The following is a 16,254-nucleotide window of genomic DNA, read 5'->3' on the forward strand; positions in this document are numbered from 1 at the left end:
ATTAATAGCAATTCATTTTTTTAGAGCAAACATTTTTAATAGAAGCCCAAATGAAAGTGAGAAGGTGAAGAAAGGTGAGGGAGACATTTAGGCTAATTATGTGAATAGCCATTTGAACAACAGTTGATTTATGAGTGTAGTTAACTCTGAAATTTGACAATTTGGGTCATATTTTTTTTAATCATGACTGTTGTCTTCCGTCTTTTTGAAACTTCTGGCTTTAGTGAATGCTTACTGCTCTGAACTCCTGCAAAAGTAAGTACAGTGTTTCTTTTTGTGGAAGTCTCTTGTGGAAGGACTTGTATTTTGACGGGTGTAAATAAATATATCTTGCAACAAAGCCTGTTCTGAACGCCTTACAAGCAAATTCAAAGCGTAGCAATGAATTTGTGATGTAGGAGCAGCAGCTAATGCTGAGAATCGCTTACCTTGTGTAGGAGCTATCAAACATCTTTTAGGCTGGAACAGCATTAAATTCCTGTTGAGCTGGTTGAGATTCAAACTGGTGACCTGCAGATAACTCCCCCTCCATAGCAATACTTGGAGACATTTCTTCGAGAAATGTTAATCTCACACCTCTGAGAAGGAAGCTCACTTTCTGGAACATTTTGTGCTTTAAACAATAGTCCAGTATTTTTGCAGTTTGTTAGCTCAGTTTCTCTCTAGTATAAATCTCAGCCTCTAGTCATTGTTAAACCTGGAAATATGAATAGCAGACTGTACTTAAAACAAAAAAAAATGCTGAAGTCTATGAACCACGGATTTGCAGCAGACCTTTTCCCATGCTTTACAGCATATACTTGGTTTCATGTTTTCTTGTATCCTTTCTGGCTCATTTTGATTCCCAAAATAGGATATAATGGCCAAAAAAGTTTTTCATCATTATAAAACTGCTTTTAGCAGGGTCAATGCTTAAGAGTTTATGAATTAGGAAGTCTGACAGCGTACTTGTTCACTGCAGTTTTTTTTTTCCAGCCACAGCCTATATTTCACAAACATTCAGTCAGTAATCATAGATCATATGTCCTGGTAAGAAAGGCAGTTCATGGTCCTCATAGCTTTTGGTACTAACGTGATACTTATGATAATCTCAGGATTATCTGTGAGGCATACAAACTTCCTTGTGTTTACAACTTTTAGCTTCACCTAGTGTTCTGCAGAACTCTTCTGGAAATTAGTACTTGTTGCATAGTAGTATCATTCCTGAACTATCTCACTGCCTTGAAAACTTCTCTTGCAGCTTTGTTATGTAGCAAGAGCTGCTTCTAGTTGCTCCTTGGAGTGAGAGAACCATAAATTCCTAATGAAGTATTTACCGGTATCTAATGCGGCCTTTCAATATATAAAAGAGGCTTATAAGAAAGATGGAGGGAGACTTTTTACCAAGGCCTGTAGTGACAGGACAAGGGGCAATGGTTTTAAACTGAAAGATGGTAGGTTTAAATTGGACATAAGGAAGAAATTTCTTATGGTGAGGGTGGTGAGACACTGGAACAGGCTGCTCAGAGAAGTAGATGCCCCATCCCTGGAAACGTTCAAGGTCAGGTTGGACGGGGCTTTGAGCAACCTGATCTAGTTGAAGGTGTCCCTGCCCACAGCAGGAGGGTTGGACTAGATGATTTTTAAAGGTCCCTCCCAACCCAAACCATTCTATGATCTACTTGGTAGAGGAATTACTGGCCAAGAACGTCTTAGCTACTTGCTAAAATGAGTATCATTGTTCCAGTTAAGTAGTCTTCTCATTATCGTTCAGTTTTTAATATTTCCTGGTGTAATGTACCATGTAGCTATTAAAAGTAAATTATACTTTGTGGAGATTTGACTTGTATAGGGTAGAGATGATTTTCACTCCTTTTCTTTGCTTCCAAAGCAGTGGAATAAATAAGGTCCCTTATTGTCAAATACTAGTCCTCCCTTAAAGGACAGAAATTTAATCATAACCAAGGCCATAGAATAATGTGTGACTTGTTTTGAAAATGTTAGGTCTTTGTAGAGCAATACTTCCAGCTCCTTTTCCGCCTGGCAACTTGGTGTTTCAGTGTCTGGCGTTTTTTTTTAATCTGTGTAAACACTAAACTGCTTATATTGTTTCCGTGACTTTTTTTTTGTCTTCTATCATAGATGGAAGGGGAAGAACAGTAGATAGATAACACTAGTCTATTTAGATGTTGATGGCTCACAAGGATGACAGACTGTAATGAAAGGGAGAAAAGCAAAGCAAATGCCAAAGCACACAAAGCAACACAAAATACATGCCTAAGAGGGAATAGCGATTGATTACGATTTTTTAATAGTAACAACCTGTATCATTAACATGTTTGTCCACAGACCGCAGATGAAACCTTATTACACTTGAATCCTATTTCTAGGCAGTGTCACTGTTGTCCCAAAAAATAGATTTCTTCCATCCAGGTTTCTCTTACCTCAGAATTGCGTATTGCTTTTGTGGGATGAAGACACACGACATTGTATCACAATGTTCCTCATTTATATAATCTGTGGAAATAGTTTCAAACATCGATAAAACTGATCATTACTTACGTTTAAGCTAATGGGGGGAAAAAGAAAAAAAAAACAAGAGAAGGAATGTCTTCATTGCTTTGCACTCCCATTTCATCAATGTGAGATAATAGTATTCTCATCATGCTGGTTTTAATGAATTGCATTCCATTTCAGTCCTCCAAGCTGTTCTAGGCCATCAAATGACACATCTGTGTAACTATTGTATGGCTGTGTAACTAAAGTATGGCTTAAATGGACAGGAATATTGAACCAAGAATTGTCAGGTGAGCTTGTATAACTTTACCATAATATAAGAGACCAATTGGTCAGCAGTGATAGCTTGTCAGCTTTATTTTTAGTTTTATTTTGCTGTATGCCTCTTTTTTGCGCTTCACATTGCCTTCCTGCCATCCAGGAGCTTTATGAATCTGTTGATCATCTTTTATGCAAGTGAACCAATGTTCATCATAAGACAGCTTGCCAAACCATGAAGTTGTGTTTTTAGTGATGTAGCCAGTCATGAGCAGTGACAGCAGCATGCTGAGCTCAACTTTAAATATTGACTGCTTTTCTTTTGCTTTGTTGAACTTCATATGTCTATGAACTGACAAAACATCTTTAAATTCTGTTCTGTCTCTCCTGCTCTGTGAAGCAATATAGTCCCAAAGCTGTGGGATGTATCACTCCGTAAATAAAAAAGCTTCTGTAACAAATGGTCATTGTGATTTGTGAGGTGGGAGAGTTGTTCTTAGCTATATGTAATCCTAACAATTATTTTAGCTGAACTGTTGCAGGGAAAAGTAATCCTTGTTTTTTGTCATGCATCATGTTTAAACAGAGTGAGTGTGTGACTGAAGATAGTTGTGAGGAAAAATTGCTCTCTTGGCACTGTTATAACAGTTTCTCATATTTCTGAGATTTTAAGATCTTCCAGCTAGATGGTGTCACATTGCCATAAAAGTATTTGCCTGCCTTTGCTGCAAGAGCAGTCCGAAGTCTTAGCTGGATTGATGTCAGTGTTCTGACATTTGTGGGATGAGTTGGTTAATTGTTTATTTGAATGGTTAAATAAATGGAAAATTAGAGTACAAAATTGTTCTCTTTATTATGCCCAGTATCAGTATAGTGTGATGACTTTAAACCATTTACAGTCAGTTTAATATTCTACTGCAGGCACCTTTGAGTTTAAGCCAACAGTGGTTCCAGAGGCTGCTCAAGGATTAGAGGTGAGATTACGTGATCTCACGTAATCTGCAGCCAGGTCACATGCCAGGCGTGTTTACAAGGCTATAATTGGGTGCAGATGCCTATTAAATATGTGTGGGATGGGATGTTAAAAACCATGTTTTTGCTTAGTTAATCCTTTGTGCGAAGCAACTCAGTTTGAATCATCATCTTCAAATTTCATGGTTTTATACAAGCTTATTTACAAAAATGTTGCTATTTAACAGCTTTTGTGCTGTATGTTTGCAGTCATTGTAGGAAGCACCACAGTAATTATACACCTTAACATCTGCTTGAGTGTCAAAATACAGAAGTGGAATTGGGATGTGATCATGTAGTAACGTAGACTTTGGCCAAAATCATATTTATTTGTTAAAACCACGGTGTTAGGTAAAAACCAAAAGATATTCATACCTTGTCTAATAAAGTGCTTTCTAAATCTGTCGGCTGAGCTAATTCCCTTCTTGTCTTCTCACGTTTTACTATTGGCATGCCGTGTATGGAGGGTATTCTAGCCTTTGGAAGCATGTAACCAATGCATCAACGGAGATGTAGAAGGTATAATCCTATCAGTGATAAAGAGCTGGCTGCCTGTAATCAGCTGGTCTGTCATAGTTTTCAGAAAGAATTCTTGTAGAGAACAGTATTGCATGGGCTGTGGGGAAGTGACGTGGAGTTTGAAGTACGGTTTCGGTTCTGACCTCTTGCTGGTGGTGTACCTTCTGAGCTCAGCTGACAAGTCAGCTCCCTTGCAGTGCCACAACCATGTTTTCTAACTCCAGTATTGACAGCACTTGGCAAAATCTCCATCCTGATTTAGTGCTGTTCACACAACAACAGCTTTGGTTCTTTTGTGCTAAGTCTTCTTCAGGTGAAGGTGCCTTTTTGTTATGGCTTTAACTGATCAGTCGGCTTACCTGTGCTGAAGAGAGGGAGGTGGTGTTCCTGGTCCTGTATCCCTTTCCCCTTTTTTTTTTTTCTTCCTTTCCACAATGGTATGATATTCAGTGGGCCATGCATTGTGCAAGGTAAGCTTATTAAACTAGCAAAAGGTGATTTTTTTTTTTTAGTTGGTTTAGCAGGTTGAGTTAGTTCAGCTGAGTTGACTGGAGTGGGAAGAAAGGTGGAGAAAGCTGTTCAGTTGTGTATGACTACAACTGATCTCACTGCTTTTTCATGCTGCCTCATATGCAGTAAATCTTGGCATCCTTGGAGGACTGTAGCCAAATCTCTAGATGACTCTGGAGGCAGTGGAAGTTTGTCCACATCTATTCTAGAAGCTAAATTGACATCTGCCCCCTAAGCAGTCCTTACTTATAGGGTAACTTCATTCAAGAAACTGTAACAAATGTGTAATTCACTAAATAGTTTTTAATTTATATACATGTAGATGTAAATAAAAACTTTGAAATTCTTTCCCACTAAGACAGTTTCTAGGGACTTAACTTGCCCGAGTTTTTTTTTTTTTATTCCTAAATAACAATAAATGCTTTGGACTAGTTGCTGAATTTGAGTGCTGAAGCTGGAATAGGTGATATTTTACTTTTGTGAGAGGTGGAATGTTTTCACCATCTTTCTTGGGTTTAATAAAGAGACTTCTAGTAAGCAGGCTAATCTTTTAAATGCAGCTTAGATCTTTGTGTTATAGTAGTACAATGAAATAATTTTCACAGTTGGGATAATAATAGATTATTTGGAGAATCTTATGCACTGTGCCTGGTAAAGGAGAACACTGTATTTCAGTATCTGGATGATTTTTTGGAAGGATTATTTCCATACTATAAGACATCTTGAATTTAGGAATCTAGAAGTAAGTAGTCATGAAACATGAACATCCTAATATATGTTATTAATAAGCAACTATTTTTTTCAATTATATATAAAAAAAGTTGTGGTCTGTATAAAACTTTTTTCACTTCCGAAGCACTCTGTGTACTCTGTTTGCTGTATACTTTAGTAATACTACTTTGTAGAGCAATTCTAGTAATGCTAGTTTTTTTGTACTTCGAGCGTGAATGGTCTGTGTTCTTCTAAAAGGCTTTTCAGACTAGAGCAGGTTTTGTTTTGTTTTTGTTTTTTTTCCAAAAAGGTGGAATAACTTATTCTTAAGACCAACTTCAGCAAAATAAGTAAGTAGGAAAAATGCAATGACAAAACTGAAAAAGTAATTTCAAGAACTGTAGCTAACATGACCAAACTGAGAGAAATGTCTCATGGATTGAAATTACCTCAAGAAGGAATATGATTCATAAGATGCACTCACAACTTCTTTCCATTTAATAAATAAATTTAGAACAAAAGATTAAAAATGTCACTCAGATTCAGAACTCATGCTGTGCAGCCAGTTAGTCTAGCATGGCTTTGAAAACAAAATGGCATGTTTTAGTAAAGCGATTACAAATGAGTGTTCAGCTTTTATTATTGTTCTTCCATTTAAGGAACATCATATTTTTCTTTTGGACATGATCTCATTTTTATTTACCCTGCCATTTTTGGTGAAAGTAAAATTCTGTACTGATCTAGATTAATGAAACAATTTTAGAATTTCGTATCTTTTTCTGCTTCCTCAGTTCCTGTCCTCACTCTTCACAGTTCTCCCTCTATTCACTACCAGAGAAGTAAGGAAGGGTAAGTTCAAGGAGGGTATTCAGACTTACTGCTCTTCTGCTTGGCTCAGAACAGGAATAAAGTTCTGAGTAGCACTGATATCAGTGTTAGAAGTTTTATGCCTAAATGCCAGCAGCAAATATAAACAGGAATGAGTTATTGGTATTGGCAAATGATATTTAGACATGACAATTAGGAATTACTGTAATGAGTTTGGATTGTATAACTGTTTATTGGATTTGCTACTTCATATTTACTGCAAATGAGTTTAAATATCTCTAAAGTCAATGGCACTTTTGCTTAGTGGAGATGTTAAATATGTTCATTTTGCTTTCAGCTTGCTGATTTGTGTTAATATTAATTTTGTTCTTTCTGTTCTGAAGATTCCATAATTAAGAAGTTGATACTGTTTTACTGTTTTGTTCACCTAAATTTCATGGTATCTTCATACTCTAGTTCCTGCAATGTTTAGACAGAATAGAGCATCCGGCTTTTCTAGCTTTCCCTGAATCCTTTTCTACCTCTTGGGTAAAAACCTGTCAGCCCAGTGCAAATGTTTGAAGGAATTGCCCTATGAGTGCTTAAGTGAAAAAAATCCTACTGCATTTATGAATCTCAAGGTCAAAATTTACTTTCAACACTTTGATCAAACAGAGATGAACAAGGAGAAAAAAAATAGATTAATTTACAAATATTGGGTTGAATTCATGTGAATGCCATTCAGTAAATCCACTTTTTATCTGTAGGTGTCAGCATGCGTTTGATTAGAAGTCAGGACAATGAAATTTAGGAATTAGGTTTGTGTAGTATTCAGGGGAAAAATTGAGGTTCTTTACCTGACTGTACTTAAATCCGTCTGTGTTTTCTCATTCTTGTAATCTAAAGATTTAAATAATCTTTTAAGATGAAAGAATTTATGTAAAACGTATAGAAGCAGGATGCCTTTGAGGTGTTGCTTTTATAAACTGATTTGTTTATTATTGTGTCTTGTCTTGTTTTTTTCCTCTTATCCTTCAAGGCCCAACTGTTGTTGTAACAAAACTCTTAACAATTAACTTTAAATTGATGAGGCCTGAGAAACTGTCTTCCAGGTAACCTGTTTTCTGGAAATTCACTCAGGAATTATTTTAGTTGCTGCATACATTGTAATTGCGTAAGTGCACACCGGTACGTAATTTATAAACAGCCAGATAGTATGTATTGACTTAATTTTTTTTTCAATTGGATCTCATTACTGATGATTCGTGTATCTTCATTTTAGGTGATTTAGTGCTTCAAAAGTAACAGTACTGAAATGGATTTCCTTCTGTATATATTTTTGAACACATCTGTGGGGAGTATCAAGACTATAGTAATTCTACTTTTTTATTCATTCTTTCAGAAAAGAGGCATCAGTTGATTGATGGAACTGTTGACTATTTTCTTAACTTGCAAGGTTCACAAACGGCTTAAGGAAAGAAGATTAAATTTAAGATACTGTTTTCCTGTACATATAATTTGGGCATGTAAAAGGTGTGAAAAACTGATTAGTGTACTTGTTTAGGACTTGAGTCATGCTTTGCATAATCCCCAAGATTCACTAGTGGCTCCCGAGGTCACCTCTGTGTCTTAACAGAGCGGGACCAATTCTGCAACAATATCCTTTGTTTTTGCCATTAGAACTGCTGTGTGTCTAGCAATGTTAATTTATTCCATCCTTGTGAAATACTTTTCAACTAGAGTTTGGGTATCCTCAGCTCATTTTTGAAAGTTACGGATGAAGTGGCTTGCTTTAGTTGTGACTTTGGGTTGTTTTTTGACATGTTCTGCTCTGTGAACCTTCAATAACTATAAGGCTGGTAGTGTAGCGCACCTCAGCATGTCCCTTAGCCTGTGCATGCTGTGAAAGAAAGAAGCTTTGAAGGATTGCTTTCCTAGTCTCTTGTGGCTCAGTAGGAGCTCTTGTTGTCTAAGCATCTTAGCTGTGTAGTCTGTGCTGTAAACTCTTGGTTCTTTGAACAGCTTGCTTCTCCACCTGCCTGGTGCTGTGGAGCAACATGGGAAGCAAGTATTGCATTCCAGCCAGTTTGTGCCTGCGTAGAGTGGAAAATGTGCAGTCAGTTGTATGCAGGTCAAGCAGAATAGGCAGGACAAAATGCTGGGCTCCTAGATATGGCAGTAGTGAATTTTGTGGTATTGGCTGAAAAATAACAAATTTCTACAGTAGTGTAGCCATGGAATCCAAGGAGTTCTGAATGATTGTGCGTTCATGCTTCTCAAGACAATTATTTTGGGTTTCTTACAGATTTTTCAAGGCTATCTGTGTAACTGTAAAGGCTAGAACCTTCAACTCTTCAAAATGAGAATAGGAATTTCTGTTATCCTTTATTTGTGTTTAGAAGAGAACTCTGTGATAAAATTCATAGTTGGCCAATAACTGCCAATTACTTTGAGTGTTACACCTCTACTCACCACACACATTCAGGAAGTGTTAGAAAAAACATTAAAGAAATTATTAATTTAGATTATTATAAAAGCATTGTAGAAAAACATTGTATTGATGATGGATCTGCACTCTGCTCACCCATGTTATGTTTGAATTTGCATTTGAAGAGAGAAGAGATGCAAAGGCTTTTGCGCATGCAAATGAAATTTTTAAAATTATTATCTTCTATTTCAGATTTTCAGATTCTGTCATTGTTATTCCACAGGGGTTTTAACTGCAATTTATTCTGGTAGGGTACTCCTCCATTACTGCACTTCATCCCCTGCCTCCTGGGAAAAGGAGAGTTGTCTAGAAACACATAGAGCTTGATTCCTGTCAGGTTTTCTTTGAAAATTCTTGTGGTGGTCTGTGTTTCAGAGTATGATTTTTTTTTTTTTTTCATTTACAAAATATAAGTTTATAAAAGATCCCCTACTGTGTGTGTAGATGTGGAATTTCAGCTGGCTCTTGTAGTCAGTGGAAACTAGTTTCCTTTTAAAATAAAAGGGGTCTGCAGCATTACTGCAGTGGCCAGAACTGCATTGTGATTATACAATGTAAGTTTATTGTAGTATTTCTTAAACCACAGCGGGATAATTCACATATCTCACTTTCTTTAAACTTGTCTCATTTATCTTGAGAAAGAGTGTGATGTAACAGATACTGGATACTAGAATATATCAGATAAGACGGAGAGCAAGTCTCCCTGTAAGCATATGTGTTGTTTAATGAATGCTAATGTCAGTTAAGAGCTGTCCACATACAAAGTAGCCAGATAGTGGAGTGGACTTCTGTTTTTGTTGTGCTGGTGGTTGTTGTTGTTTTGCCCCTTTTCAGACAAAGGAAGTACTGTTTAGAAAGAAGTGAAAAAAGAAAGGCGTGGTTATTAAATATTCAAAATAATTAAAAAAAACCCCACCACAGCTTTTTTGCCCTAAAGCTGACATTTTATATTTCTTTGAAGATATATGTTCTATTTTCTTGCACATGAAAACTAAGAGACTTTCTTAGGAAAGATACAGGAAACTGTTGGAGTTTATTAGAGCATAAAGGTATGCGTATGTTTTTGCTGATCTGTTGTACTGCTCTAGACTGCTATTAGAAGTTGAGCTAACAAGTGAAAACTGACTGAAATACCTATACTATGTGCCACCCACAATTGCACTGAGATTGAGATAAGCATGATTTAAACTTGGGACTTCAAGTAGCTAATAGATTACTTGAACATCAACTCTGCTGGTATCTGACTTTCATTTCTGTTTCTGAACACACCACTACATTCTCTGCAGTTAAGAATTCAACCAAGTAGTAACGTTGGAAAGGCTTTTGAAGCTTAGCAATAATAGATGTGTTATAGGGGCTATGTCACGCACCACCTTCACGCAAAGTCTTTGTGAATCTTTACTTAGACTTCAGCTGCCTTTTGATCACTGCTGTGATCATGAGCCACAAGTGAGAAGAGCATTTGTTGACTCAGACTGTATTTGCCTTCTAGTAGTCCTTGGGTCTTGAAGTTCAGATAGAATCTCTTTGCTGTTGAATACAAGAATCCTGAAATGGATAGAGGATTTTTTGTCACTAATCATGTTAGTATGAATATAATAGGTGCTTTACAAAAATCTTAAATAGATGCTTATCATAATCTTGGATTTGTAGTGATGTAAAGAGGAAAGAGTTCAAGCCTTATTACTAGAGGAGTATTTTTGGGTAATTGTGCTACTTAGTTTTCCAGCCTGTTATTTCTAGCATGTTGTAAATAACAAAGGCATGCATGCTTTGTGATAACTTCAGACTTTTCTACAAACTGTTCAGAATTTCACTGGGAGTAAATATGTAACAGTTCCATTTTATGCAGGTCAGATTAATTTAGATTATGGCTACGTGGTACCACAATGGGACTGTGTAAAGACCTGAACTAGCACATTCCAGTGAAATGTCATGTAGACATACCTGTGATATGTTAACTGTTTTAATATTAGGATTTGAGACATGATGATTCCCACTCTTGTGTTTAAGCCATTGTCTCTCTTGATATCTAAATCTAAAAATGTAATACAGTAATGCTTTTACACATGCAGGTGGGGAAGGAGGAAAAGTTATTGTGATGGCTTAAAAGATAATTGATTGCATTTTCTTTCTTACAGAAAATGCCAGAAGCCTCAGAAGACCATAATCATTGGAAGGCCTGTTGACTTCCATTTTTTGGTAATCTGGAACATCATCAATCTGGCATGGCGCAGGGCAGTCAACAACTCGACGTGCAGGTACTCCATGATCTCCGACAGCGTTTCCCTGAGATACCTGAAGGGGTGGTATCTCAGTGCATGCTTCAGGTATGGTAAAGAGTGTTTAAGAGTCTGTGTCTTTTATTTTTGTAGTATGAAAATTCTTTTTAGTAATATACATGGAACACAGATTTTCATTCTTCTGGTTTTATTTTGAAAGGGTGAAAGACTCTACTACTTGCATTTTTGTCCTATCTTTTATGTACAAAGATTTTATCATTCTTCACTTATTTTTGTGGGGGTTTTTCCGCTGACTATTCTTCCTTGTCTATGTGACCTGTGACTGTATGCATACAGGGAATAAGGAGAGTGGCTAATGGGATGATTATTGATGATGGATACATAAATAACATACATATACTGGAGGAGATTTTAGCAAACAATGACTCATTCTTCCAAGATGAGGAACTGGCTTTAGCTAGGAATCTAAAGGTTTTCTGTCTTCATGGCATCTTTTTGCCACAGTTGTCCAAAGGTTTATTTTTACTTCTCTGTTTCCAAGTCAGGTGGTAGGTCTTCTGTTTTGGTTTTTTCCTTTGCATTTCTTCCTTCCACCTTCATCTAAAGTCACAAATTGGAAGTGATAATAAGTGACCACACATAATCATTTTTCAAAGTCGTGGTCATCTGGGAATACCTTCCGTTAATGGGAAGACTGGAATAGAAACAAGTAAGATCTGGTTTGGCCTTTTGTGGCTGTGGCTAAGGTGGAACCTAATGTGATAAACCGCTGCACGTGAAAGTAGCAAAGCTGTATTTGCATCCTACCTGTCCCTGGCAGATGAGTAGATTTACTTATAACTGGCTGTAATTTTTGCATTCTCTGTCTTCTAAACCACACAAATACAAACGTAAAGCGGGGAAGCCCTGCAATGTAAAGCTTTACTTATCCTGACAGTCATCTCTTCCGTACTGTTAAGTACATGATCCTTTTCATGAACTATGTTTGTCATAGACATCTTTAAACTGATAAAATTAAAGAACCCCTAATGCTGCAGAAGCATATGGTGTTCTGGATCTATAATATGGTGTCCTGAATAGCTAGTTAACATTACATTGTAAATATCTGTCATATTTTTAAGTGTAGAATTTGTTTCCAAACCCACTTTATATTTGTTTTAAGATATATGAGCTGGTTTCCATTAACTTATTGCAATACATGCTCTAGATGTGATTTTTGCTCATGTGAGTTTTGGACCTATTAAAAATTGAGGGTCCTTTTGAAATGACAAATATATTCTGTACCCTGAGAAAATCAGATTAGGGCTTGTCCTATCTATGTTCTCTCTACCTCCACCCTGATGAAGTGACCTAAGGAAGCTGAGGACTCTCTTTATGAAGTCCTGTTTAGATGGCAAGTGGCTGATGGTAACGGTTAACTTTTTTGAAACTGCTGTCTTGGCACTGTGGTGCTGATTATTATTACAAGGTCTGGTTCCCACATGTTCTGGTTTTAAATTTTTCTGTGATATATCTGGACATTCCCATTGACCATTGGGGTTGTCGTGGTTTAATTTCAGTCGGCAACTAAGCACCACGCAGCCGCTCGCTCACTCCCCCCCACCCGGTGGGATGGGGGAGAGAATTGGAAGAGCACAAGTTAGAAAAACTCGTGGGTTGAGATAAAAACAGTTTAATAATTGAAATAAAATGATAATAATAATATGATGATGATAATAATAATAATACACAAAGCAAGTGATGCACAGTACAATTGCTCACCACCCGCCGACCGATGCCCAGCCAGTCCCCGAGCAGCGGCCCCCCCCGGCCAGCTTTCCCCAGTTTATGTACTGAGCATGACGTCACATGGTATGGAATGTCCCTTGGGCCAGTTTGGCTGTGCCCCCTCCCAGCTTCTTGTGCACCTCCAGCCTTCTCAGTCGGTAGAACATGGGAAGCTGAAAAGTCCTTGGTGAGTGTAAGCACTACCTAGCAACAACTAAAACATCGGTGCGTTATCAACTTTGTTCTCATCCTAAATCCAAAACACTGTACCAGCTACTAGAAAGGAAATTAACTCTATCCCTGCCGAAACCAGGACAGGGGTCTAGAAGGGGATCTTGGCATGAATGGGAGGTAGTCAGGGGGAAGTATCCATAGAGTGAAAGCCATACATAATTAAGTGCTGGACTCTTCTGTCATGTTCAGTAGTAAGTCTTTATCTGAGAAGATGCTGAATATGTGTGTTCGTCTGATAGTGAAATCATATGAAATTTTGGGTAAAGAAGGCTGACTAGGTATCAGTGCTTTAGAAAAGAAATGTAACATCTGACTTTTCAACCCACTGGATAGGCTGTTGAAAACTGTATTGCAAGGCTACGTGAGTATTAATATGCATACAAACTTTATATAGTGATAGTGTTTAAAATAGAAGCGAAACCATTATCAATGTATATTCCTTAGAATGGTAACCTTAGCACACTAAGGAAGGCGGGGGTGTATGCGTGTGTATATAAATATGTACACGCTTGTTCTGGTAGGAGGTGCTGTATGTCACAGAAGGTACCAGTCTTGGATCACATGTAACAAAGTTAGGGTGCTGAGGGCCAGATGTAATTAAACTTGACTTAAAATGAATTTTTTTTTTCTTTAACTACTGTTTAAATTAAAAACTGAACCACAGCTGATACAGGCTGTTGTATGAGAAACTGGGGAGGAAAAAAAAAAAATCCACAATCTGGAATGCTTTCTAGTGATTTTACTCTTGGAAAAGCTATCATTCGTGGTGTTCTTTTAACAAGACTAGATAAGCTAAAATGAGTGGAGAGGGGAAGAAGGGAAAGGGAATCCCCCATTATACTTTTGATTTGATACATAACTTATTGCCTGTATAGTTTCAGCTGCTGGCACCATAGAACAAATCAAACATTTACAGGGGTTATTTGGTTTCCTCACTGATGTATGAATAAACCTTTTTTTAGCCTTGAGCCTGAAATTCTTAAAGGCAGTTGAAATTATGTCAGAATTGTAAGGTGCTTTATGGAATTGCCAGTACTTTTTCAAGCAATACTTATTCTGACTTCATTTTTAAGGCACTAAATTCTGTTCTACCAAGAGAAGCTGGTTTAAAATGTTGGGCTTTTAAACTTTCAGGTAAAGAGAAATACTCAGGTAAACAGTAAAATAAAGGTGAAAGCAGTAAACGCTCAGGTAAACATTAAAATGACATCTGCATTTTTGTTTCGACTTTCCAGAGTTTGCAATTTTGATCTAGTTTAATTTGATTTGTGTTATTAGAAGTAGTTAATTGTAGATACCTATTCCTTGCAGAAGATGCCAAGAGTTCTAACTATTGCTTTCCCCAAAACTGGACTTGTTTTTTTAATATGTCATACTGTAGCTAGTATTACCATAGCATTTTGCTAGATGCAAAGTGAGCTATGTACTACTTGCATACTATGACTTAGTAGGTATTACCTTTATTTCAAAATTTGTGTCTCTGAAATGTTAGCCATAGCTGTGTTCAAGCTAGGCTTGATTGCAGCTTCAGTTGAATGCTTGTTGAATGCCGAGCAGTGGCTTTTTCTTTTGCTATTTGACAATAATAAGTGTCCGTTCTTAATCCTAGAACAACAACAACCTAGATGCCTGTTGTCGAGCCCTTGCACAGGAGAGCAACAAATACTTATATATGGAGTACCATAGCCCTGATGACACCAGAATGAATAGAAATAGCCTTTTGCACATTAATCTGGGTATTCATCCTCATACCAGCTATCATGCAGGGGATGGAGCTCAACTTAATGGTGGTCGTACACTGGTACATAGTTCAAGTGATGGACATATTGATCCACAACGCACAGCAGGTAAACAGCTGATATGCTTAGTTCAAGAACCACATTCTGCTCCCGCTGTTGTGGCAGCTTCTCCTAGTTACAATCCATTTTTCATGAATGACCAGAATAGAAATGCAGCTACTCCTCCTCCACAGCCACCTCCACAGCCATCTTCCATACAACCAGGAATGAACACGTCTGCTATGCAAGGCCCTCCTCCCACGTATATGCACATACCTCGGTACAGTACAAATCCCATTACTGTTACAGTATCACAAAACCTCCCCTCTGGACAGAGTGTACCCAGAGCTCTACAAATTCTTCCACAGATTCCAAGCAATCTTTATGGGACTCCTGGCTCTATTTATATACGACAAACATCTCAAAGTTCTTCAGGACGACAGACTCCTCAGAATACACAGTGGCATTCATCGCCACAGGGCCCAGTTCCACATTATACTCCCCGTCCTCTACCTGTGTATCCACATCAACAGAACTACCAACCTTCTCAGTATTCTCCTAAACAACCCCAGATCCCTCAGTCAGCTTTTCGATCACCACCGGCATCCCAGTGTCCCTCTCCCTTTGGCTCTCCTCAACACCAAGTTCAACCTCCTCAGCTGGGTCATCAGAGTTCACATGTTTTCATGCCTCCTAGTCCTTCAACTGTCCCACCCCATCCATATCAGCAAGCATCCCAGACCTTTCAAAAACAAGGCAGTCACTCTGTATCGTATCTTCCTCCTTTTGCTGGACCTAGTTTATCCAAAGGTTCCATGAATAAAATAGAAATTACAGTTGAGCCACCGCAAAGACCTGGGACTGCAATGAACAGGAGTCCTTCACCAATAAGTAATCAACCATCTCAACGAAACCAGCACCCGCTGTATGCAGCCACTACTCCTCCTTCAAGCTCTCCATCAAGAGGTATGTCGGGTCAACCCAAACCTCCATTTAGTGTTAATCCAGTATATATTACCTACACTCAACCAACTGGACCTACAGGTGCACCAACACAGTCTCCTCGGGTAATGGTATCTCAGCCAAACCCAACCATTTTTAAAATCACAGTAGGTCGAGCACCGACTGAGAATCTTTTAAATTTAGTGGACCAAGAAGAGCGTTCTGCAGCACCAGAACCTATTCAGCCTATTTCTGTAATCCCAGGATCTGGAGGAGAAAAAGGAAGCCATAAGTATCAGAGAAGTTCTAGTTCTGGATCAGACGACTATGCTTACACTCAAGGTAAATGTTTCACCCTGCAAATTGTATTATTGTAAAATGCATTTTCAGCTTGATTTTGCTACTTACTAAGTGAGAATTTTTGAACCTGTACGGAGAAGAATTGAGATTGCACCATAAATCATCTGATGAGAGAGTTTGTTCTGATTTT

General features: G+C 37.8%; 1 protein-coding gene across 1 annotated transcript in view; it reads left to right on the forward strand.

Moving 5' to 3' along the window:
* The window catches only part of TAB3 (TGF-beta activated kinase 1 (MAP3K7) binding protein 3), a 49,106-nt gene that overhangs the window by 16,991 nt on the left and 15,861 nt on the right, over positions 1-16,254 (forward strand). The window contains exons 2-3 of the mRNA XM_076355862.1: positions 10,942-11,130; positions 14,654-16,106. Of these exons, the coding sequence (XP_076211977.1) occupies positions 11,029-11,130; positions 14,654-16,106 (1,555 nt within the window). The 5' untranslated portion in view covers positions 10,942-11,028. The remainder of the gene's footprint in view (positions 1-10,941; positions 11,131-14,653; positions 16,107-16,254) is intronic.

The sequence above is a fragment of the Aptenodytes patagonicus genome, chromosome 1, assembly GCF_965638725.1.
Source record: "Aptenodytes patagonicus chromosome 1, bAptPat1.pri.cur, whole genome shotgun sequence".
NCBI classification, from domain to species: Eukaryota; Metazoa; Chordata; class Aves; order Sphenisciformes; family Spheniscidae; genus Aptenodytes; species Aptenodytes patagonicus.